Genomic DNA, 26,890 nt, shown 5'->3' on the forward strand with positions numbered 1-26,890 from the left:
AGTCTCTGGCAGGGTAGCCAGCGCTAGCTATCGTGGTAACTCGGAGGATGAGTCATGATGTAGATCTGACCAGACAACAGTCGCCATAGCAACCGTAACCTCCAATCCCCGCATAACTGTAGCTGGATTTATTGTGTCAGGGGCCAACCGGGCCAAGAGTAAAGTGAAGCAGCGAGCTTTGCTCTCCGACGAGCGCCCTCACTTGTAATCAGGGATCAGGCGCGGAGTTCTCGCCTCTGCCTGTGTGTGCGTGTGTGCGTGGTTCATCGCACCCCACAAAGACCACAGAGCCGTAAAGTGTCACGAGGTGAGCGATTCGGTGGAGTTCGATGGCTGAGACATGCCTTTCATGAAGTAACTAAGCAGCAAACTCGTACTTAAGGGACAAAACGCACAGGCTGTGCACCCCAGCTTCCGCTTAGCGCCTCTCACGCGACGGATTCAACATTCAAGTGCCCCCCGGAAGCAGCCAATGTCACATTCCATGCAAGCAAGACACAGCCACATTATGGAGCAAACGGGCCACCCAAGCCTGCAGCTTATTTTAGACATTATTGTTAGCGGCACATTCAGTTAGTCCACCTGCTCTCGCGCGTGCCCTCTCCCCCGGAGTGAACACTGCCACCCGACACCCCGGGCGGGGCACACAACCTGCTGCCCAGGAACAATCGTGCCCGGCGCATTTCTCAAGGGCCGTCAGCCGAGCACTCCACAGCCCGCAACAAAGCAAAGCAGAAAACGGCGATCGATGAACTGTGCACTAACAAGTCAAATTTATACGTCAAATCCAATTTGTCTCCAATGAGCGCCCATGGGGCCATGGTGGGGGCTCGCGGGCCAGAGCCAGCACGAGAGCTGGGGCGGGGACAAGGCAGTGCACACGGGCATGTAGGTCACTGCAAACAATGTCCGTGGCACCCGCAACATGGGATGCGTGGTGGACATGGCGCATCGAACAAGGTAAACCACCAATGACAGATAAATGTCGAAGCTTCACCGCGTTGCAGCGCAAGGGCGAGGCCAGAAGGCTGGCCGGGTGTACCTGCTCTGGGGCCAGCTCCACAGAGGGTCAAACGGGCCCACAGGTTAAAATCCTGGCTGTTTTTGGCGATACGTCGACTCGTTTTGCACATGATTTTTTTTTATTTCAAAGGGAACATGGGCGTTAGTGACATCAGGAATCGTGTAGGGTAGACACAACTGAAGTATGACTAGAAGTGAGTACATGTCCCGAAGATGTAAGGACGGGCTTTTGATCATCAAGTGAGGCAATGGACTGGACTGATAGAAAACAGCATAATACAGGAGCATGTGTGGTGCAATTTTACTGTCCCTCCTGGGGAGCCTTCATACACTATATCATACACCATCCTCTACCGGGAGACGGTCTGACGGGAATACCGACCGTAGGCCGCTCAGATTGAGGCATCCTGCCTCTAACACCTCACATTCTCACTCCCAGAGAGCGCTCGCCACCCTATTACCCTTCTGCTTCTATTGCTGCACGGCTCCGTTACCAGTTAGGCCTGATTGTCACATTTGTCAATGAACATGACTTAGCCGAGAAGCAGCCAAGACAATACAGTTTCCTTGTTAGATGTTAAAGATGTTTGACCCGGTGATGGCAATAATTTGGGCTAGGTGTCCTGGGAGTAAGCTAGTCTAAAGAAGGAGAGAGAGTATAGTCAAGAACTGAACAGAGGCATTAACACTCACAGACTCCATCTTCACAGCCAAGCAGCACTTGCATAAATAACCGGACCCTTCTTCAGCTCACGGAAAGTGCTGCTCCATTCCAGCACTTAAACAACATATACGGTTGCATAAAATGGGACAGAAGAGTAACCATATCCACCTTGTGTGTCCATTTCAGGTGAGAAATGGGGAATGGCTGGCTAAAGTGAATCCCCTCCTTCCAATGCCCCCTATCCTCTAGCAGAACCTCAGACGCTAGCAGCTCCAGTGCTGGTGCTGCAGGTATGTGCTGTTACACCTGTATCTTCTTCCATCTGCTTATGCCACTTCCGTGTGGCACAGCAGGGCAGGAAAGACTGATTATGGGATGTAGGACAATCTGCTGATGTGCTCTCAGCAGAGGTACCACTGCCTGCCCATTCTAGACCTCTGTCGTCTCTCAGCGTTCACCCATTCTCCAGCTGTGTGGCAAAAGCCAGTGACCAGAATTTACATTAGGAGAAACACGAGCCTTGCAACTCAGAGGGCCAATGTGAAACCTTTCTTGTTCTGTTCCCAATGATTTTTAGCTTCAACAGTAAAAAAGCAGCTTCTGAAACTTGCCTTTGACTGATCCAAGGTGCAGAATGTTTGAAACTGAAGATGTTTGTTAAACGTTTCAATGCAACCACGACTGACCGCCAATGTCCTGCTCCATGCCCCGCACAGAATCCTTTCGCCACACCCAACAGCGCTCTGAAGTGACCATAATGTGACAAGAGGTGTTTAATAAATCTCCTAAATAAACACATGAAAAACAACCTCCAGGAAACAACTTCCATGCATCAGCAGAGGTGTGTGGTGTGTGTGTGTGTCTTTCCTTTGAAAACGCTCTACACCATCAGTGAACTAGTGCACCTCATGCAGGAACAGGCCTTCTTCCTGCACTTACTCGCACATCCTTTACCCACACACTTCCATTCCAGGTCACAGGCACGCTCCACTGAAGTCTTCAATGTGTTGCTTTATTATTCCCAGTAGTAGTCACCTTAGCCTCTACGTGTTTTGACTCCTGGTGTTTGAGACCCCAAAATTGGTCCACACCATAGTTCAGTGTGGTCCAGATTGCGGTCAGTCCCCATTGCTCATCACGGTTGGGCCCCTACGTGTCGATCTACTGACTCAAGAGTTTCTCCAAACCCAATGTCTGAGACAGCTACACTTTAAGGGACCGATGTTACATAACACTAAAAAATGAGTTTGTTTTTTTGTTCCAGACTCTGTAACTCAGTGAGTTCGAGATACTCTTGTCCGCTTTGCAGACTGTGTTTAAACAGCGTCGATGTTGGTTCACTGCTGGTGCTGGTGTTGTTACGGTTTTATGCATATGAGGGAACCTTGAACTGACACTACCTGACCTGTAATTGTTCTTTGTGTTGAGAGTATCTAGCATTGCTACACCCAGTGCTGTACCAATATTATGTAGTAGTGACACTTAATAAACAAGCATTCGCTAATCCCATGTGTTTGTCTGTTTCCCAGCCCTTTGGCATGGTCGTTGCCGCCAACCTAAAAAATTATTGGCTCAAGCAAAAATATTTGTTGAGTCTCAAAAAGCACATATTGCCAAAGCAGTCCCTGGCACTGAGAGGAACTACGGATTGTGTGCTTTTGTGTTAATTTGGAAAGGGTATAATGCCATCACTCACAGTGAAGTTAGCTAATGGGTGAAGTGTCTGGAGTGTTTAAGCCATGCTGTATGCTATGATGGGCGGAAGGAACATGTGAATGAGACATCAACAAACCAAAAAATTAAAAGTGCTGGCTGAAAGCTCCTGTAATTTTAGTATCATTTACAGGGCTTGGCTAACACGACCTAAAAATGCTTTCACTATACAATTACCAGAACACCTAGTACTACGACCTAGCACTACGATTGGTTGTTTGGTTTGTTCTGTGTTCTCGTGTGTGCTGCCTGGATTTACAAACACCAAGTATGGTATAATTAAAACGTAACGATGCTCTTACCAAATTAACTTGGAGGAGAAGGGTACAATATTGAATAGATCAATGTGATACTAGCTATGGTGGTTGGCCACGGGGCACACAATCATGTTAAAGTTTTGGCTTGATCATTTAATATTATAGCACTTTTTTGTGCAGGCAGAAGCTTTGTCAGCCTTATGTGCAATTTGAAATATAAGTGCAGTTAAGAACAGCATAATAGATTTATTTTTTATTTTTTAAGTTTCATCTTGCATGGAAATGATGCCCCGTCTGTTTTAGCCTCCGACATTCTCACTTCTCTGCCACTTATACCACCCCATCTGTCAACGAGTGCTTGTAATTTTATTACACTGTCCTGTAGTTTATGTAGAGTTGGTATTTCCTTACAGAGTCCGTTAATGGACTGGATAAACGCTAATGCTGTTTAAACTAGGCTCCCGCTCTCTCAAACACAGCTGCAGCCAGACTACTATTTCTGTGCAGCCAGCGTGACCCAGGCCGCAGCGCTCACCCAGCCCGTCCAGGGAGAAACCGGAGCAGGCAGCAGAGGGGGAAGCCAGGCCGGGCCACTGAACCAGGATCAGTTGGCTCCCATACATAAGTATTATGTCTTGTCTTATATTTTTATGCATCCTCATGTCCTGCGATGTTATGCAATTTTGCCTTTCCTTTGTGTATGTAAAGCGCTCTGATACCCACGGGTCTAGCTAGCGCTATATAAAACTTTATAAATAAATAAATACATTCATACCCAGCTCACCCCTATTGCTATTAGGCTGCACAAATAGCCTGCAGGTTTTGTCATCTGGTATCTGATTTACAAGTAGTCACAAGGGGACTGGTGCTCTGGTTGTGGCCTGTGGCGCAGTGCATCAGGACCGGCTAGACTGGGCGATAACACCAGATTTAAAAAACCTTTGTAATAGCTGTCTAATAATATTGCACCAAATGAGCTAGTCTGGATCTCTGAATGGGAGTTGACCTAGAAAATATTTTTTAAACCAGGCCCAAGTCTAATTTTCCAGCAAAACTTTCCAGATATACTGGTGAAGAATCATAGGTTCAACACACTACCCAGAAAAATAACTTGTGAAATATTCCAGTGCACGAAGGTCTGAAACAATGCCCATGATACTCACTTATTCCGCTCCCCCACCCAGGGCTGGGTCAGGCAATTCAGTGCTAGCAGTCCCCACCTTCCACTTTTTTGGGGGTTGTTAATATGTCCTCTATGCCCAAGCTAGTGCAGCATCAGGGAACCTTTTCACGCAACAATCAGTTCAGAAATGCCAAGTGAAACTGAATTTTATTAAACTTTCTGAAGTTTTGGTTACAGGGGTTTCAACCACATCACAGTAAACACGTTTTTGTGCATCTAATTAACAAAAGAAGAGAACAGTTTAACATTCAGTATACCGAAACTTAAATATCATATCTCATCTGTATTATATTACAATACACCATCTAGGGGGTTCACATGCTTTGAATAAAAAGTGATATAGCAGTACAGAAATCACACACCTGCACAAATACTCAGTGCACCTGAAGCCCAGCTCACGTGACTGTTTCTGGGATACAAAGGAACTATTTGTTTTTCACAGCTGTGTTTTAATGGAATCTCTAAATAAAATGGTATGTACGCAAAAGGCACAAAGCTATCAAACAAAATGTTGTTTACTGCGCTGACACAAAAAACAATCAACATTGACACAGTTAACCAAGGCAAGGCTTGGGGATGAGATTTAAATGGAGCAGGGAGAAGAGAGACATAGAACAGTATACAGAACCTCACAAGGTGCTAGGTTCTTATGGATCACGTGATTGGTACTCCCTGGCTGAGAAAAAAACCTTTTTAAACTCAAGGTGGCAGTGAACATGGCGCAGTCACAAAATGCCAGAGAGAGTGGATCATGCACACATTGACTTCCAATGTCACCACAGACTCACCTTTTGTTCCACCCTTAGCCCTAAAAAATCCTCATATTTGGTGCTCAGGGCTTGCTGGTAAGGAGTAGGAAATACAGAAAGTAAAATGTCACAATCAATTTCAGCAGTAACTAGCACTGACCAGAAAATATTAGTAGTTTCTGGGTACAAAAATAATTTAAAGGCATAAATGTATTAAAAGCAGGAACTTCTGCAGGCCATGGGTGGACCAATAATAGGAAGGCAGGCTTTGACCACATAAAAATACTTTGCATAGCCACAGTGAAGGAGGGTGATGTCTGGAACTACGGATCGCAAGGGACACAACCATCTAAGGACACAGGACTTGAGCTCACCCGTGGCTCAGCACTTCCAGTGGCTAGTTAACTATCTGGCAACGCTATGTAACACATTTCCAAACAGCTAATGCACTTGTCAAGGCACACAAGAGCACCAAGCAGACACTTTCATGGTCTAATCCACACTAACCTGAGGGCAGAAGAAATGTAATACCACAGATCTGTCCCTCCCGCCTCCTCCTCACACACCACCCGCTTTAATGTGCTGTCTTCTGACCCAGTGCAGGGCATTATGAAATTTCACACACAAGTCTGTTACGCCTGATGTCAGAGCACTGAAAACCAATTACTCAGGGCCAATTTCAAACCGAACCAAATTTACCTCAAACCCAGTCACCCTGTCCTGCATCATTTCTCTCACTCTTAGGGCCGAGAAGGAGGTATACAACGGAAGGATCACAATAGCAAGGGAGAGAGAGAAATGACGGGAAAAAAGGTCTGTTGCCGCGCATACAATTCAAAAGGGACAATGCTCTATGATCATCATTTCTATGTGAGTCTTATGGCTGACCTTCATGTATTGTGTGATTGATCAATAGAAAAGCGTGACAGATGCTGAAACTCGAAGCCCTTAAAAATATATTTTTAGTCGACTCATTGAAACAGACTGTGGATAACAATTCATGGTGGCCTTAACACCTGACATGCACTTTGTATTTGAACATATATCACAAGTTTGGCCTATCCACTGATGGAGAGAAAATGGCTTAGTTCAGCATGTCACACTCACAAGAGCAGAACACTATATATCAGTAGGTTCAGCAATATGAGATGCTGCAATAATTGTAAATTCCAAGTATTCACTTGCAGTACCCCAATGATGTATATTTAGCGGCATGAATATTGCCATCTGTAACACAGTGATGCACGTGAATTAATGAAAGGACGAAAAATGAGAAACTACATTGCAGGCAACCAAATCATGGAAAACAAATGTATGGAAAGACAACTTTAAGGATATACAAAAAAAAGCAAAAATGAAAGGAAAGATTTTAAAGGAAAGCTGATTTTAAGGAAAAATCCAAAAGTACATTAAAATTGGGTGGAGTGTACGGGTAATGAGGTTTTTTTGGGCTCAGTGATGGATGATGTTTTGGGAGGTGAAGTGTTGGAAGGGTTCACAAATGAGTGAATTTTAGGAATGGTGAGGAGTTTTTATGGTTCAGGGATGGGTGGAGTGTGGGTGTGTTTAGGGTTAAAAAATGGAAGGAGTTTAGAACTAGTGTGGAGTTTGAAGTTTCAGTGATGGATAGAGTTTCGGGTGAGGAAGGATTTTTAGGTCTCAGCAATGGGTGGGATTTAGGGTGGGGAGGGGTTTTAACGCCTCAGGGATAGTTGGAGTTTAGGGGTAGAAAGGGCTTTTAGGGATCAGGGAAGAGTGAAGTTTAGGAACCTGGGATGGGTGGTGTTTATGGGCGGTGAAGGTTTTTAGGAAACTGTGATAGGTGTTTAGGGGTGATGAGGGACTTTTAAGTGTCAGGGACGGGTGGTGTTTGTGGGTGATGAGGGATGTTTTAGAGTGCAGGGATGGTGGAGAGGTGGGGGTTTTAAAGGTTCTGGGATTGGTGTAGAAAGGGGTTTTTAGGGTTCAATAATAGATGGAGTTTAGGGGTACTGTATTCTTTAAGGTTCAGCGAGGTGTGGAGTTTAAGAGGCAGGGACGGTTGTAGTTTACACGTGGTGAGGAGTTAGAGTCGATGGGTGTGTACAGTTAATTCCTAGAAAGTACTTTAACGGCCTGGTTACTAGTTTGGCAAACGGGTAATTCCATGACAAACATGCCGGATATCCCGTCCGCCGTATTACAAGTTGCGTTATATCCAATGGAACACAATGGAACTCGCAATCTGTGGACAAGATATCCATCATGTTTGTGATGGAGTAACCTGTCCGCCAAACTCATAATCAGGCCTTAAGAGTTGAGGGATGGATGGAGCTTAGAGGTCAGGGATGGTAGTAGTTTAGGTTTGGTGACTGTTTTTTAGTGGACAGCGATGAATGGTGTTTAGGGATTGTGAGGGGGTATGGCATGGATGATGTTCAAGGGTGTTGAGTGGTCAGTGAATTAAAAACACTGAAAGTAATGTTTGGGGAAGCTTGTGCTTAAACCTTCATAACTTTCTTTCCACAAAAAGTATTCATACCACATTTGCCTCCTTAATTTCTAGTATCCTGGGGATTCAAAATACACCCAGGGTTTGTAGCTTCCCATGGAGGAAGTGGGGTACAATTTTTATCTGAATAATTGTGGGAATGCTTGGCAGTTAGGAATTTTATGGAACCGCGGAGCTTCTACAACTTTCTCTCACAGAAATGTGAGGAAAATGAGCATTTAGTCACATTTGTAGGTTTGCTAGGGCTTATGAGTAAGAAACATTGTGAGATTCACGCGAGTCACACCACCTTGGACTCCCCTGAGTGTCTACTTTTCAGAAAAGTCTGGGTTTGGCAGGTTTCACTGGGTGGAGGCATGTCTGTTGGGCAAGTTATGGACTGCAGTCCTAACCCTAACTTGTGAATTTCAGTATTCTTTTATTTTTATTTGCAACCATAACTTTACTTTAACTGAGGTTTTTCAGTGCGTTCTGAAGGTTTTTTTCAAACGCATCTTAATGTGTTACACCCAAAACTACCCATATCTCCACTTTAATCTACTTTTGTCAGTTATTTTGATTTTTTATCATACATTTACATGTAACAGCTTCCTATGCCCAACCAATCATGGGCATCCAGCCCCGCCGCACACAATCTGTGGTCTTTCATAGTGGGGTTGGCCAAATGGATTGTCCTGTGGCCATGTTTTGCATTCAACCTTCTGCAGTTCATCAATACCCCCTGCACATGGCCTTTGGCTTTGCATAGTGGGGGTGGGCAGCAAAACTTGGCATTTGGCCATACCGAGTGCACAATACGCAAATTAACAGCCTGGATAGCTCTAAAATGTAACCTCTTTATGCCAGGCTAGAACGTTTTAAATGCTAATTTCTCGAAAACTGCTGAACAGATTTACACCAAATTAATCAAAGGCATTTCCTTGAGTAAAGTTCTATTTGCATGGCAAGTTTGGTGGAATGTGGTTCTGCTGTTTTTTCAAGTGGCACAGAATCTTTTGGGAGTGAAAATGTGAAATATCACTTTTGGGAATACACAATTTTTTTGCCCCCTTTTTGATGAATGTGCACAAAATTTTCCCTTAAGTACTCAAAGTGAATGTACATTTTTTTGGGAATGTCTTGTGTAGATTACTGGAACGGTACCAAAGTTAATAAGAATAAAAAAATGAAAAAATGCTTTTCAATGGAAACTGACCGAATTATATATATTTGGAATCAACCCACTCTCCATCTCCAACTAGTGCCATGCGCCCTACAGGGGTGGAGCGTCGGCACTGGAGGAGCTTCCCTGTGTGATTAAGATACCAAACTCCAAACCGACTTCCAAAGGAAGGATGCTCACTTAGGGCATTTCTGGTGCAGTAGAATACATAAATACATTTATTACAAAATAACATGGGGATCTGTCTTTCCAAAGAGGAGTTTAGAATCGATATATATATATATATATATATATATATATATATATATATATATATATATAATATGTTTATTTTTTTCACTGAAAAAAACAATGGTTACAGGAACATTACAGTTAGGCTCAGATTTCACTCGTGCAAAACCATTGAAATTTAGCAGTTATAGTTACCTGAGCTAACTATAACGTATTCCCCTGCAATGCACAGTTTATGACCTCACATATTATATCATTCATGACATGGTCAGTGACATCAATGATGACAACACTAATGACATCTCAAAATACACCATCAAGTGATTGTTAGTGCTTTCTAAAAGATTTTATGTGTGGAGAAGTGTGGCTCAATGGTTAGAACGGCTGACCCTGATGCAGAAGTCTGGCCCGGACCAGGGTTCAATTCCCGCCTCGGTGGGTCTTGGGCTCAATTTCTCCGGACCTGTTAATTCTCGCCTCGGGGCCTATTCTAAGCATGGGTCCCACTCTGCAACTCTGGGCAATAGCTTGCTTAATCTCCACAACGGCCCCAACAGCGCCAGGATGCCTGGCTTCACCTTGGGGGTGCCCAGGAGTTTGCACTTCACAGGGAAAGGCCAGGAAGGGTTCCACAGTGGTATGTGTACAGCGCCTTAAGACCCCTTCGGGGGTGATTTGTGCGCTATATAAGCACTACATTTAAACATATTTGTAAAGTACCTCAAAAGTTACATTAGTATACATTGTGTCTTGCTAATGAGTGATTTATTTTTTAATATAGTTTATGACTCGCTGTGTGACTGTGTGTATCTGTGTGTGAGTGGGTGTCTGTGTGTGAGGGGGTGCCTGAGCGACTGTACAGCTGTGTGAATGGCTGTATGGGTGTATAAGTGGGTGTCTGAGTGGCTGTGTGGGTGACAGTGTCGGTGTGAGAGGCTGTATTTTTATGTGAGTGGCTGTATGGGTGGGTAACTGATTGGATGTGTGAGTTGTAGTAAGGGTGGGTGAGTGGGAGTGTCAGTGACTGCAAAGGTGAATGAGTGGGTGCCTGAATAGCTGTATGGATGAGTGACTGGGTGTGTAAGTGGCTGTATGGGTGAGTGAGTGAGTGGCTGTTTGAGTGAGTGTTTTGTTAAGTGAGTTGGTGTGTGAGTGGCTGAATGTAAGAGCGAGTGTCTGGGATTGGCTGTATGAGTGAGTGAAAGGTTGTGTGAATAGTTGTATGGGTGTGTGAATAGGTATGTAAGTGGTTGTGTGGGTGTTTGCATGAGTGAGTGGTTGTATGGGTGAGTGAGTGACTCTGCTGAGAGGCTAAATGGATGAGTGAGTGTGTGAGTGAATGAATAGGTGAATAACTGGGTGTGTCAGTGTCTCTATGGGTAAGTGTGTGGCTGTGTGTGTGGCTGTATGAGTGACTGACTGTTTGTATGATCATAGTCTATGAGTAAGTGAGTGGGTAAGTGATTGGCTCAAAGTATAAGTGAGTGGTTGTGTAAGTACTAGTATGTGTCTGTGAATGGGTATGTAAGTGGGCATATGAGGTTGTATGCTGTGTGAGCGGGTATGGGAGTGGTTCTGTTGAAAGATGTCCTCATTGCTGTCATCAGTGATGTCACTGACCATGTCATGAGTAATGTAATATGTGAGGTCATAAGCAGTGCATTGCGGGGGCATAAGTTATAGTTAGCTCAGGTAACTATAACTGGTGAATTTCAATGGTTTTGTATGAGTGAAACCTGAGCCTAACTATAACGTCTCTGTAACCTTTGCTTTTTCAGTGAATTTCTAAGTTTAAAAAAAATTCTATTTCATAACTATAACTTCCCTGTAACCTTTGTTTTTTCAGTGAATTTCAAAGGTTGAGTAAATTCTATTTCATAACTATAACTTCCCTTTAACCTTTGGTTTTTAAGTGAATTTCTAAGGTCTTTTAAAATTGTATTTCATAACTGTAACCTGTAATCTTTTAGAGTGAGTGTGTTACTAAGTTCATGAGTGTCTCAGTGAATGTGTGAGTAAGTATGTGAGTTTCTCAATGTGTGTGAGTGTCTGAGTAGTCACCGCAGCATGTCACATAAGTGCTGTGTGCATCTAGCTTGTGGTTCAGTCTGCCACCACTTTTGGTCTCCATATTCTTTGCTCAAGAGAAAGGGCTCCCATGCATAAAGACTACAAAACAAACTACTTAGGCTGCGCCTACCTGAAACTCAGTAAACAAAATAATTGACGTGAAAGAGAGACACCAAGAACAAGAGCCAAACTTAATTTCAGAAAATGATAAAACACATGATGGCCAATTCAGAGGTTTGAGCGCTCACTTGTGCAAATACCTTAGTGCACGGGGTCGGTCAAAGCCACATTAGTGGTTTACTAAATCGGATTTGGCAATTCCAACTGGATTACCTCACCCCTAAATGTACACCAGTTTGGAGTAAATTTAAGTGTTAGTAAATCTTCTCACAGGACAAGGTTGTGTGCATTTCAGATGCCAGGATGGCAACATCTGTAAAGGAGGCAGCCAAAACAAACTTGTGAGTTGGTCGGTATTTGCAAATGTGAAAGCAGACACATGTTTACACCTACCATGGCTGGGACTAATCTGTTTTCATGGTGGGAAAAGTAAGCAAACACCCGCAAAATTGGTGTCGGTGTTGTGGATTGTGTTTCTCCACTTAGAAAATATTTTCACAAACTAACAAAAAAGCTATTGATTTACAAATGCAAAACTACACACTTGCTACATTTCCAAATGTGTGAATGATTACACCTGTGAGTACTCCTCGGGAGCTGTGACAGTCACAGCTTCCCAGCAGTACTCTGGAATTAATGACTTCTCAAATGTATTCCTTCAAATTTGTACTCTTAATTTGTCACTTATTTGTCTCTTTACTGCTTTTTATCACAAAGAATCCCCCCATTTTTTCTAAAAAAACATTTATTTTTGCCATTTTTTTTGCTCCTTCCTTTTTAGCCTTGGAGAACATTTATTTTGCTTTTCCCATCCTTGTTTTCTCTTTCATACTTTTCCCTTTATCCTTTTATTCATTTTTGGACTCGCTCCCCCCCCCCCCACGCTATTTTTCATTTCATTTCTTTCTTTTTCACTGCAATTTTGTGTTTCCGGATCCCTTCCTTCTCTATTTTCAATTAGAGTAGTTAGTACATTTTCAAGAAGTAAACTTTAATCCGAGAGGTTATAATGTCATGGTGTCACGGGAATACCATTTGCCATCAGTTTCCCGTAGTTAATAAGTACCGTTCATGACGAGACAAAGTATTATGGAATATCAGTAGAGGCAATCGGACAAAATCCGATTTTTAAAGTAACCATATACAAAGTACAAATTGTGTAGATTCAACAGGGGTTGTATTGAAAATATTTTTTATCACATATACACATATTATTTATTCCCTCATACAACCATCAAACCTCTGAAAATAAGCTAAGACAGACAATAAGCAGAGCAAAAAATAATACTGCCCAATTTTCCATCACAACGTCCTTTAAGTCTATTGATCGCCCGCACTGTACAAAAAAATAACTTCTCCTGCAGGCTACTTTCGAGGTGTGAAAAGCCACTCTGCTTCACAGCTGGCGACCAAACTCTGAATTAACCTACTAGTGCTGGTAACATTTAACGAGGACATGGCGAAAAAGGGAGTCACTTTATATCACACGTCTGTGTGTTTGTTCACGAGCTAGAAGTTCACATGCGCACGGATACAACAAGTACACGAGAAGAACACGAATGCTGCTGGTAACAGAATGCCACCCTGAAATGCACACACTGCCAGACAAGAAGGTATTTGCAGCTCAGGTTCTCGCGAGTAAACATCACAACATAGTCGGCCAGCGTTACTGAGCACCGTGTGTGCATCGCGCAAACCGCTTCGACAGAGTTTAAAGAGGGCGGATTCAAAATGCTCAAACATTTCACTGGGTTCACTTACAGTCGGTACAGTTTTGGAGTCCCCAGAAACAGCAGCTCGGGCAGTACTTGAAGATTGTTTTTGTTTAAACGCCTGAAAAATAAAGAAAAGCAGACATTACAAAATGGAAAATGCATAGAGAAACACAAAACACAGTTAAAATACATCTGTTTACACACTTGACACCGGTGATCTCAAATGATTAGTATGGTACATAGGCAAAGCAGTGTTTGTTCTAAATAATGTGGAAATGATATTGCAATACTATCTGGAGTCTATGTCCTCAAGTGAGTGAGAGGGTACAATGTGCGGAAACCCATTACAGGAATAGGAAAGAGAAGCACTATTTAATATAGATGGAACAATATGGTTCAAAGCATTTCTCTAGTAAAACAAGCCTCATTACATAAAGAAAACAATCTTAATGGTCTCAATAAAGTTATAGATTGAAATGTACCCTTTGAGGGCGTAGCATTTGACGTCAGTGAGGGTTCATTTATTTTTTGCCAAAGGAATGGCCGAGAACGTTTGAGCGAACAGTGATTTAGGGGCATATGTAGGAAGGCGTTTGCGATTCGCAAACGCCGGAATTCGCAGAATTCCAGCGTTTGCGAATCGCAAACGGCATTTTGGTATGTAGGTGCCACTTAGCAAAATAAGGAATCGCAAAAATTGCGATTCCTTATTTTGCTCAAGCATTTAAGGAATCGCAATTTTGCGATTCCTTAAATGCTATGCCGGGGTGCCTTTAAAATTGTGATTTTGGCTTAAGGAATCGCAAAATACCACCTACTTTAAGTAGATGGTATTTTGCGATTTCCTGTCAAAATGCATTTTTTAAAAAAATTCAAAGTGCCTTGTGGCGCACAGACATGCCCTTAGGGCATGTATGTACACCACATTTTCTTACAGGCACATTCTAAGGGTGCAACAGGTGTCCTTTGGACACCCTGGCACCCTTGGAATTGCGATTCTCAAATTGCGATTTTCTCATAGAAAATCGCAATTTGAGAATGAATCCCCATTCATTCCTATGGGCCTCTTGGACCATAGGAAGGAATGGGACACTCATTCCTTGATTGTGATTCGCAATTTGCTAATCGCAATTAAGGAATGTTAGAGATTCGCAAAAAAATTGCGAATTATTACCTACATTCCATTTTGCAATTCTCAAATAGCGATTCCTTAAAATTCGCTATTTGAGAATCGCAAAATGGAAATTACCTACATGTGCCCCTTAGTCACCTCAAAACGCAGATCCAGACGGGGAGGAGTCGAAGAGTGTGCTTGAAGGGTATGGCTTTTCCCCATGCTGGGACCATCTTAAAGACATCAGAGATCCACAGAGTGCACATCTAGGGCCTGATTACGAGTTTGATGAACAGGTTACTCCATCGCAAACGTGATGGATATCCTGTCCGTCATTTTCCGAGTTTCATTATATCCAATGGAACATAGTGGAACTCGTAATAGGGCAACGGGATATCCGTCACATATGTGATGGAGTAACCCATCCACCAAACTCGTAATCAAGCCCCATGTGGAGAGTGAGTGCAAGTGAGGCAGCACGTACTACCTAAAGCTGTGGTATACACAAGGTGTGGAAGAAAACAGCAAGAAGCGAGGCCCCGTTCTAATCTTGGTAAGACCCATTGTGGCGGGTGCGACGAAGAGGACTTCAGTGGCACCGTGCTGCTGCTGCTGGTAGACAGGTCAACATCAATGTGGCCCACTGATATGAAACGGAGTGAACAGATGTACCCAGGCTCTGCTGCAAGAAGAGAAACTCTGAGCTTTCAATGGCAGTTCTGAACTAGGGGTGCTGTTTGATAGCTGTTAGCCAACTATTCAGCCTTAATATAGCGAAACAATGCAAAAGAGCTGAACTTGACTTTTTGCCAAAGAATCAAGAAGGAGGAAGGGATCTGAGGTGGAAGACACCGGAGAAGTACTCACAAGCAAGCTCCTTAAGGGATAGGGATAAATGATGCATGCACTGGACATCATCTTGAAGAAACTGGCGGGTGTCGAAAAAGCTATGGTGGAAATTGAGTCCAGAGTGGAAGAGGTGGAGGGATGGATATCTGGGATAGTGCATTCCGCGCCTTTTGTTTTGGACAATATGTCCAGTCAATTGAAGGAGATTCGACTTCTGCATCCTTCAGGTGATTGTGTACTCATATTGACAACAATCTATCAAAGCTATGTTGTAGTTTGAAAAGAAAAAAAAGTTCTGGACAATGCGAGGAGGGTGTCCAATATTCTAGTACTATATTTTCCTGCCTTGGCACCAGATGTGGATGCGACAGAAGTTTTGCAGGCCTGCCCCAAGATCTAACACATTTAGTTCCCCTTCAAGTACAGCAATCAGTATGGCACTAGTGGATTTGGCATGGCAACAAGCCAACCTGAACATGGCTGCAATACTGAAACAAAACCTCAGCTACAATAATAACAGGATTCTCCTTATTCTTGATGTAAGTGCTCTAACTTGGGAGGGATAGCGCAAGCTTCCTGAAACACGTACGAAACTCTCGAAACTAAAGTTACAAAGTGCAGACAAATTGTTTTTGTTCATTGATCCAATGGTGGTAAATTCCTTCCTGGAGAGACTGAAGGGTTCGCTTTGATGGAAAACTCAAGGTCCACAGATCTATAGATGGGTAGAAAGCCAGTATGGCCCTGTAGCTGGAATGGAACGTGTTTGCACATGAGGTGCATATTGCACATTGACATGAACATTCATTTCTTTTTGGTGTAAGTTGCTATTTAATGTCACTTTAAGTAATAAGTGCTGTCTTTGTGGATATTATTCCCCTATGATTCCCTTATGATCCCACGTACATTACGAGAGCTGCTATTGGGGGAAGTATTCAGTAGTTGAAGGTTCGCCTTTTCACGCTGGTATATGTACAAGCGTACAAGCGCAAAGGTTGCAGCCAGTTGCTATGGGATCCTAAGAATGATAAGGAAAATCCTCCCTTTGCTACCTTTTGCAGCTAGAAGATTGCTGGTGCAAGCATTGATTTTCTCCAGGCTTGACTATGCCAACGCCCTCTACTTAATAGCTCCATGCTGTACCACAAAAAATGTACAGATAGTGCAAAACTGCGCTGCACGTCTGTTATGGAACATTTCCAATCGGTTGTCAGCTAAGCCTGCCTTGCGGCTCTCCACTGGCTTCCTATCCATGATAGGATCCAATTCAAGGCATTATGCATGGCTCACAAAGCACTTTCAGGGAAGGGATCCTCCTTCATCCGATCCAGTATTCGGCCCTATCGTGCTAATTGGGCCTTAAGGTCGGACTACAGAACTCTGGTAGTAGTACCACAAATAAAAAGATCAAGGAGAGGAGGACGTCTTTTTCATATAACGTTACCAATCTGTGGAATAGCCTCCCCCTTCAGATCCGGCTTGAACCAAATTATTTGACCTTTTGGAAACAAATTAAAACTTTTCTCTTCCCCTAAATATTGCTCGGAGCCTCTGATCACATAGCCTCAACGCTGGGATGCCCTTCAAGTTCAAGTTTAATCATTTGTATAGCGCACTACTCACCCAGAGGGTCTCAAGGCGCTTGAGGGAGGGGGTACTTTACTTATCGAATAACCAAGTTTTTAGTTGTTTTCTGAAGGAGAGGTGGTTCTGTGTAAGGCGGAGGTGGGTGGGGAGAGAATTCCAGGTCTTGGCTGCTAAGTAGGAGAAGGATCTTCCCCCCATGGTGGATCTTTGGATGCGTGGAATTGCAGCGAGGGCTTGATTGGCCGATCGTAGTTGGCGGGTGGAGGTGCAAAAGGACAGGCACGTGTTGAGGAATTCTGGTCCTAGGTCATAGAGGGCTTTGTGTGCGTGGGTGAGGAGGCGGAATGTTATTCTCTTGTTAACGAGGAGCCAGTGGAGGTCTTTCAGGTGACCGGAAATGTGAGCTTGGCGGGGGATGTCTAGGATGAGTCTGGCCGAGGCGTTTTGGATGCGTTGGAGTTTTTTCTGCAGTTTGGCTGTGGTTCCGGCGTAAAGGGTGTTTCCGTAGTCCAGTCGGCTTGTGACCAGTGCATGGGTGACCGTCTTCCTTGTTTCGATGGGGATCCAACGGAAGATTTTTTTGAGCATACGTAGGATGTTGAAGCAAGATGATGAGATGGCGTTGACTTGTCTGGTCATTGAGAGGGAGGAGTCCAGGATGAAGCCAAGGTTACGTGCGTGGTCTGTCGGTATGGGTGCGGTTCCCAGGGCCGGTGGCCACCATGAGTCGTCCCAGGCGGAGGTGGATGATCCTAAGATGAGGACTTCCGTTTTGTCCGAGTTCAGTTTCAAACGGCTGTTCTCCATCCATTCGGCTACTTCTTTCATCCCTTCGTGTAGGTTGGTTTTGGCGGTGTTTGGATCTTTGGTGAGGGAGAGGATCAACTGGGTGTCGTCTGCGTAGGAGATGATGTTGAGGTTGTGTTGGCGCGCGATGGATGCGAGGGGACTCATGTATACGTTGAAGAGGGTGGGACTCAGTGATGATCCTTGTGGTACGCCGCAGGTGACTTCGGTGGCCTCTGATCTAAAAGGGGGAGGCGGACTCTCTGCGTTCTTCCGGCGAGGAACGAGATGATCCAGTCCAGTGCTTTTCCTTGTATTCCGACGTTGCTGAGGCGTTGTATAAGGGTGCTATGATAGACTGTGTCGAAGGCTGTGGAGAGGTCAAGTAGGATGAGGGCAGCTGTTTCTCCGTTGTCCAGTAGAGTTCGAATGTCGTCAGTTGCTGCGATGAGGGCGGTCTCGGTGCTGTGTTTGGCTCTGAAGCCGGACTGAGAAGGGTCGAGGGCTTTGTTGGATTCGAGGAAGGCGGCGAGCTGATTGTGGACGGCTTTTTCGATGACTTTTGCAGGGAATGGGAGGAGCGAAATGGGGCCATAGTTCTTAAGTTCAGTGGGGTCTGCTGTGGGTTTCTTCAGGAGGGCGCTGAGTTCGGCATGTTTCCAGCTTTCCGGGTAGGTAGCGGAGTTGAGGGAGCAGTTGATGACGTCTCGGAGATGGGGTGCGATAATGGAGTCTGCTTTGTTGAAAATGTGGTGGGGGCATGGGTCGGTTGGCGATCCTGAGTGGATGGTGTTCATTAGGCGGATGGTGTCTTCAGTGGTGATTGGTTTCCAGGCGCAAAGGTTGTTGGAGGAGGATTTTAGTTCGGAGGTGGGTGGGGTGGACTGGTCTCCAAAGCTGTTATGTATGTCAGCGATTTTGTTGTGGAAGAACGAGGCTAGAGAGTCGCAGAGGTCTTGGGAGGGAGTGATGTCGTTGGTGCCGGCGGTGGGGTTGGTAAACTCTTTGATGATGTTGAATAGTTCTTTGCTGTTGTGGGTGTTGTTGTTGAGTCGATCCTTTGAATGCTGATTTCTTGGTGGATCGGATCAGTTGGTGGTGTTTTCGGGTGGCGTTCTTGAGGGTGACTAGGTTGTCAGTGGTTGGGTTTTTTCGCCAGGCTTTCTCTAGGGTGCGACAGATCTTCTTGGATTTCTTAAGGTCAGCATTGAACCAGGGGGCTTTTTTGCTACCTTGTTTGGTTTGATTGTTTTTCAAGGGTGCTAATTCGTCAGCGCTGTGGGAGATCCATTGTGTAAGGTTGGTGGCTGCTTGGTTTGGGTCCGATGAATTGGCAGGAGGGTTTTGGTGGAGCGATGTGAAGAGCTGGTCGGTGGTGATTTTGTTCCATTTTCTGCGGGGAATTGGTTGTGGGTGGTTGTAGGTCATATTCTTTTTGTAGTTGAAGTGAACGCAGCTGTGGTCCGTCCAATGGAGAGCTGTGGTGTGATTGAAGGAGATGTGCTTGCTGGAGGTGAAGATTGGGTCGAGCGTGTGCCTGGCATAGTGGGTGGGGGTGTCAACAAGTTGTTTGAGTCCGAGATTGGCGAGGTTGTCCAGAAGGGTGGTGGTGTTGCTGTCGTTGTTCTTTTCCAGGTGGAAGTTGAGGTCTCCCAGTAGAATGTAGTCCTCGGAGGGGAGGGCGTGTGGGCTGATGAAGTCCGTGATGTCTTCGCTGAAATGTGTGCGGGGTCCTGGTTGTCTGTAGATGAGGGTGCCTCTGAGTGTTGTCTTGGGGTCGGTGTGGATCTGGAAGTGAAGGTGTTTGGCGGCTGCGAGGTTATCGTCGGAACTGGTCGTGAGGCGGATGGTGTTCTTGTGGACGATGGCGATGCCTCCTCCTGTTTGGTTGGTGCGGTCTTTTCGGATGATCTTGAAGCCGTCCGGGATGGCTATGGCGATGTCGGGCACTGATGAGGCGTTCATCCAGGTTTCTGTAAGAAAGGCGACGTCCGGCGATGTGGTGTCGAGTAGGTTCCAAAGTTCAATGGCGTGTCTGTGGACCGAGCGGGTGTTGAGCAGGATGCAATTCAGGTGGTTGTTGTCGGCGTTCTGTTTGGAGTTTGTGGATTTGGTGTGGGTTCTGATGCAGTCGAACTTGCAGGAGTGGCAGGTGAAGGGTCCATGGGTGAGTCCTGGGGCAGCTTGGTAGCAGTTAGGGAGTCGGCCGGGGTTGAGTGCTGAGAGGGTAGCGGCGTCGTACGTTATGCGGGTGGAGTGGGTTTTGCGGGGGCCAGGGGATCTTGCGCTGGGCGCGGTCCAGGCGCGGATGGGCGTAGACGGGCTTACCTTTGGCGCGCCTTCGGCGCGCATAGGGCGCGTCCGCTGCGCGTATATTGCCTTGACATAAGTAGATAGTGGAGGGGGCGGAGCGAAGGAGGAGCAGCTGGCAGGCGGGAGCAGGGTGGAGAGACGGGCTACGAGGCACAACAACAACAAAATGGCAGCAAAAGTAAAACCGAAACAGATTGGAGCACAAAGTTGAATATCGCTATGGGCAGTGGCACCGGCACAATCAGGCAGCAACGATCTATTTAAATTAGGCAATGCGAGCGTCACGATACTAATCAGGCACAGTTGAAAATGCGAGCAATGCATAAACTGGCACAAATAGAAATGCAAGCAAAGTACAGACCAATACTTGGCAGCAGTGAGCAATAGCAGGCACCAATTCCTTCAAAGCAATGCAGGCAAAGCACTACGATACCCAGGCCAGGGAGCGTGAGGAGCGACCGCTTCTGCGAGAGTCAGGACCGTCACAGCGCTTCTTTCGACGGGACGGGCTTTAGCTATCAGTGGGAGGGAGGAGCAGCTGGGAGGCGGGAGCGGGGTGGAGAGACGGGCTACGAGGCACAACAACAACAAAATGGCAGCAAAAGTAAAACCAAAACAGATTGGAGCACAAAGTTGAATATCGCTATGGGCAGTGGCACCGGCACAATTAGGCAGCAACGATCTATTTAAATTAGGCAATGCGAGCGTCACGATACTAATCAGCCACAGTTGAAAATGTGAGCAATGCATAAACTGGCACAAATAGAAATGCAAGCAAAGTACAGATCAATACTTGGCAGCAGTGAGCAATAGCAGGCACCAATTCCTTCAAAGCAATGCAGGCAAAGCACTACGATACCCAGGCCAGGGAGCGTGGGGAGCGACCGCTTCTGCGAGAGTCAGGACGGTCACCACCCTTGGGTAACCATGCGCTCTAGAAATGCTGCTTCAATTCAATACCAGTTATCACTTAGTAGATTCTTGAGGACAGACACCCATTGTAGGCATCCATCAACCTTGGGCAGCAGCACTTCAAGAGTTTGTCTGCCTGGAAGCCCTGCGGTTTCCAGGGAAGTCATGAACACTGTAAGAAATGAAGCTAGAGGGCCACTCTTAATTCTGTGAGCCCTCTAACGCTGTACCCGCTGTCTCTGATGGGAGAGCTGGCAACAACTGCACTATTAGGAATAGTCCTAGCCCAGAAGTCTAAATGAGGAAATTGAACGCAGAGGTGAGAGGTCAGGAAATTCGCCAATATTTGGGAGATGGCATTATCACCTGCCTCTAAATGAGGCCCACAGTAGTGTAAAAGTAAAGCCAGACTGAAATACACACTGTAGATGGTAGTGAAGATTTGTTGCATCACTGTCCCCAATCTGAGAACGAAACATGCATTTTAAGGCATAATGTGCTTATTATTAAACCCAGCTAGTGAAAGAACAATTATTTAAAGTATGATAGTTATGTATTGGATCCCAAAAAGTTCTCACAATGAGGATGGGAGATTAACCGGGGCCATATTCTACTTCTCACCATCTTGGTGTGGTGTTCCAAGCAGAAAGCTATTGCAAGAATTTTCCATCAGAAAGAGCGTTTCAGATTATATTTGTAGATCAACAGTATACAGAGTCCAGGAACTCAGACACGTAATTGCATATATTTACTCATTTTAGCAAACTTGAAAATGTATGGTTTTGTAAGATATGAAACACTCCCTTAAACATGCAATACAATAGTGATATCACGGATTAGCTCTCTCAAATTAGTGCAATGTGATATTGTGCACAGATGCCACACATTGCAAAGAAATACATACCAAATGCCTCAGCTATTACATGCCATACTGTTGCTATCATTGAATTGTGATCTTAAGTATTGATCTTGCACTTTCATAAATGCAATGTCAGTGCATTAGCCAAGGGCTCTGCACCTTCTGTAAAAACGGTGTTACTGATATGGTTGATTATGTACATCAAAGAACGGTAACAGGATATCATAGACAGATGTAATTCATCTTTAGAATACAGTGGGTCAAGGTTACTTCTGAAATTACCACATCAGTGTGTGGACACCGCCAGGATTGCAAAGAGGAGCACTTCAGTATTGTGAACACCAATGTTGTTCTTGTGCTGTCACAAATATGATGTTGTTCGAAAGCTGATTGACATCCCCTGGTGACTGTCTCCTCTCAATTTTCTTAGAAACCAAAGAAGGTGGGCCAGATATCTTCCATGTTCTGTTGCTTCTCTTATTTCTATTGTATATTGTATTATACATGATCTAAACTTTGGAATTTCTTCAGGTGTCCCCTACTGCACAATAATTAGATACGTCCTGTTCCAGGCGTTTCTGGTTCATATTTATGTTAAGTGTGCACAGACTGTGGTTAAATGTTCATGTGTGGTTCGCTAAAGCCCCTATGTGGAATGTCCCTTCCATTCTGTCCCTTCCTTTCCCTTCCTTCCCTCCCCATACACATCACTGATACGTCTCTGCTCAGCTCTATCATATTGTTTTCATTTTTGGAATGAGTACCCTAACGACTGTGCGCATTGTGAGTGCTACTTTATAAATAAATAAATAAATAAATACATATGTAATATGGTTTGTGGCTTCTCTTCCAATAAATAGTTGTTAAATGAAAGAAAGCTGGCTATCAACTTCCATAAACAGACGTGTCACAAAAAAAAATTACACCTGCCCACCACCGATTTAGAAAGTAGCTAGTTTTTCTCTGTTAAAGTAGCCATGATCACACGTTTTATTACATTATTGAATGCATAAAACGAATGGAAACCCCCCAGCAATCAGAGCTTGTAAGGTCCTTGTTACACACACAATGTAAAACTGTAAAGGAAGTTAGTGTAGCAATAGCCAAGCACACCAGGACTTTATTACAAACAGTGAACAGAGTGCCAACGCTTACTCCTGGGAAAAGGCGAGAACATTGAAATCTTACGACTACGCTCGTTGGTAAATCAAATTAAAATAGCCAAGTCTTCCAATCTTTGCAACTTCATGAAGCTGACCTGTTTGGAATCTTCACAAAACTTTGTCAGCATGTCAACCTTATTCCAAAAGGATTCTTAAGTTGTTTTTAAGTGGTAGTGATTTCACCCTTTGTTTTAAACACCTGTACCAGTTTTTTGAAGTTAGTAAAAGTGTCAAAGTTTAAAAAATGATTTCCATGAAATTAAGAAAAAGCCAATTTCGCTCTCCCCCTTGGCATTACATGCTCAGCAAAATACTTAAAGTTTACAGAGGGTAAATACCGCTAGTGATAGTGTGAATCACGCACAGAAACAAGAGTGTCCTTTAGAGTCTGGTGGAAAGGGTAGACTGCTGTAAATTGGTCGTCTCTGTTTAAATTAAATTTTATATAGTGCTTACTTCCCCTGACGAGACCTCGGATAAAAAACTCCAGATTACTACAGTGGAACATTACTTGGCGCCATTGGCAATAACCTTTGACCCGAGGGCCCATTCACCACACAGTTGTCAAGCCAGAATTATGCTTATTCTTCTTTATTCCGAGTGGGACAATCATGAATCATTTTTTCTGAGTGGCATCACAATTCCACAATCATAACTCCTAAAGTTAAGGCTATCATTCTGCCGAACTGGCTATAGTGTATATATATGTTTCACCGGGCAGTATGTAAACTGCATTTGCTATTGTGTTAAAACCTATGGCATAAGGTATGGAATGGTTGAGCTTATCTCTAAAAAAGTCATAATGTATGGCTGAATTGCTGACTCATAAGACGTCTATGCCCAGATATGCTCAGATAGCACTAAGGGCCAGATGTATCAAAGGGTTTTACCCATTCTGTGTCTATGGGAAAATGTGTTCATACCTAAGGCCCTAAAACCCCAAAGTCTTCCAAATGTTGATGTTTTGCTTCTTTACCTTTTAACACTTCATTAGGGAAGTCTCTACACAGCATTATTTCTAGTGCACTTACTTTCACACCAGAATACCTAGAAATGTCCTTTATATTGATATGGCCTAATAGCCAAGTTGGACATTTTGTCTATGTCAAGGTACGACTTGCTAAGGCCTATGTGTGTCAAAAATGAAAATTACCCAATGTTTTAGTTGCCTTTGATTTGATGTCATATATTATTTTCTTACATCCATTAGGGCAATGTTTTTCGTTTTTTCTGCATCTCATGACCATAGCCAAATACTTCTTACACACAATGTACGTAGAGTGGGCACTGAGTCATCCCCCATGGACCATGACTTTCAGTCAGACCTCTTCAGCTATTGCTTGTATAAAGTGGGGTCTGCTGCATTTGGATCAGCCACACGATGATTGAGCAGTTATACATTTTGCAGACATGATTGACCACAGAAAAGAGCCTCGAGCATAGCAAAGTACTTTCCACCCTTTTATCATCAAGTTTCTCTCAGTGCTGTGAAACCTTGGATATCCACTTATTTTACTAAGTATAATTCAAAATAATTAAACTCTTTCTTCCTTGCTTTATCCACCTTCTCCTAGTTTCCTCATTCCAAAACAACTACTATTCTCTACTGCTGCTCGCAATCTTGGATTTGAATTTGAGAAATGACTTCACATCCTTCCTCAATTCACCTGTTTCCAAACCTTGCCATTTGCATCTTTACAATATTTATACAATCAAACTTATTTTTTCTTTGAAACTTTTATCACAAACTTTTTGCTCTGTCCCATCTTCATTACTGTTGTTCTCTTTATAATCAGCTTCCTAAGCATGCCAATGTTTCAGAATTTTTCTTTATTCACTGTCCTTTATCATGTCTCACCATATGCTGCACCATAATTTATTAGCTTCTGATTCTTCTTCAGCTTCGGTATAATTGTGTGTGCCTTGTTTTAAAATGTTTTTACTTACTTGCTACAGGTTACATGTTACATGTTCTGTATTTTTCTTTACTATTATTACACAAACTCTATATTCTGCTTCCTAGTTTCTGCTAAGTGTACTGAGGCCTCCCTGTGCTTCTTTACATTGCACTTATTAGTTTTGCTTCCACCAAAATTGTGAAATAAACTTCCAGTTCATACAGGAACTCAACTACTTTTTCTTAAAAAAAAAGCTTTATATTTTGAATATTTCACACATACAATAGGAAAGGTGTTACAGTGTCAACCCTGACAAATCCAATAGAACGGGTTTTAGTACCTATGTTTGTTTTGGGGTCTGGCCACATTAAATGCTTGGTGTCTCCATAAGGAGAGTTACTGCGCATACCAAGGTATATTTTTGGTCTGCCTAAATTGTTTGATGGGTCTAATGCCAAGAGGTTGGACTTATTGATTATTATGTGTAGTGACAAAGGCAATAGGTCTCTCGTTTTAAATAGTGAACAACTTGGCAAGGCATGCAGACTTAACCGTTTAATTGTGAAAAGCCTTATGCTTTCCAGTAGGCCCATGACCAACCATTGCTAGTGTTTATTATTAGAGGTTATTGATGCATACATTGTCAGATGGAACATCACGGATTACAGCAGCGGACTAGCTTCACCCTGTGATATTTATTTAATGTGCATGCTTTTTACTCTGGTTAATATGAAAAGTCCCTGTTGGAGGAACTCCAGTTTGTTATTGCAGCACCTGCAATCTTGTAAATATTTGTCATTTTGAAATAGTATTTAGTTATGTGTGCATTAATGTCATTTTCACTGTAAAGGAAAAACATCTACATTTTGAATTCCTTGCCAAACACCATAGGAAGGACATTTATTGTGTGGACTCAGTGGCAAATACACTAGGAAGGGGTTATATATTTTGAACTCTCTAGCTAATGCAATAAAATGAGTCTTGTCATTCGCTATCAATCAGGATTCCCACATCCTCTGATAGACAACTGTCAGCTTGACCATATGACTAATATCCACCATTCAAATTACTTTCATATTTCACTATACTAATTCAACACTAATCCTTTATGGGTTCTGGAGTAGCGTGCTACTCGCCAAGAAGCGCTTCAACACCCCATCAGGGGTAACAAGCGCTATATAAATGCAAACCTTTAACCATCTGCTATCCCTCCACTATCCTTCTCAATCCTAATAACTGACTTTATCCACCACTCAAATTACTTTCATATTTCACTATACTTATTCACCACTAATCCTTTATGGGTTCCGGAGTAGCATGCTACTTGCCAAAAAAGCACTTTAACACCCCATCAGGGGTAACAGGCGATACATAAATGCAACCCCTTTTCCCACTTCTATCCCTCCGCTATCCTTCTGAATCCAAATAACTGACTAACATATCCATCACTCAAATTACTTTAATTTTAATATACTAATTCAACACTAATCCTTTATGGATTCTGGGGTGGCGTGCTACTCGCCGAAAAAGCACTTTGATGCCTCGTCAGGGTAGTAAGTGCTATATAAATGTAATTACAATACAATGACAATATGTCGGGTGCCCTCCTGTGCACATCACCCGGTACCACCTTCTTATATTCGGGATAGGTACAATGCTGTGCAATGCACCAAGGTCAGACAGTGTGAACCGAGGACAGAGGATACTGTACACACAGTACCACCTACCAAACCAACACCAGTGAACAATCAAATGCATTGCTTCACATACTGCCAGCAGTAACACCATATACTCAGGCAAAGCACTATTATGCACTACATGTGCTACATACAGCAATGTTAACTAACACCTACTTTCTTTCAGAGGTTTGTTGACTGTTGTTCCATACTAAAATTGTAACCCAATCATTGCACTTGGCTCATGTCACCCCAGATTTGTGACTTCCCTTGCTGAACCCATTTCTTTAACTTTCAGGACTCTCTGCACTTTACACCTGCTAACCAGTGGTAACCCATGCTTGTGCTCTCCCTT

General features: G+C 43.8%; 1 protein-coding gene across 4 annotated transcripts in view; it reads right to left on the reverse strand.

Moving 5' to 3' along the window:
• The window catches only part of SLIT2 (slit guidance ligand 2), a 739,121-nt gene that overhangs the window by 676,005 nt on the left and 36,226 nt on the right, over nt 1-26,890 (reverse strand). For all 4 annotated transcript variants that reach the window (XM_078678412.1, XM_078678410.1, XM_078678411.1 and 1 more), the window contains exon 4: nt 13,425-13,496. In XM_078678412.1, the coding sequence (XP_078534538.1) occupies nt 13,425-13,496 (72 nt within the window). The remainder of the gene's footprint in view (nt 1-13,424; nt 13,497-26,890) is intronic.

This window comes from Lissotriton helveticus, chromosome 2_2 (assembly GCF_964261635.1).
Source record: "Lissotriton helveticus chromosome 2_2, aLisHel1.1, whole genome shotgun sequence".
Classification (NCBI taxonomy): Eukaryota; Metazoa; Chordata; class Amphibia; order Caudata; family Salamandridae; genus Lissotriton; species Lissotriton helveticus.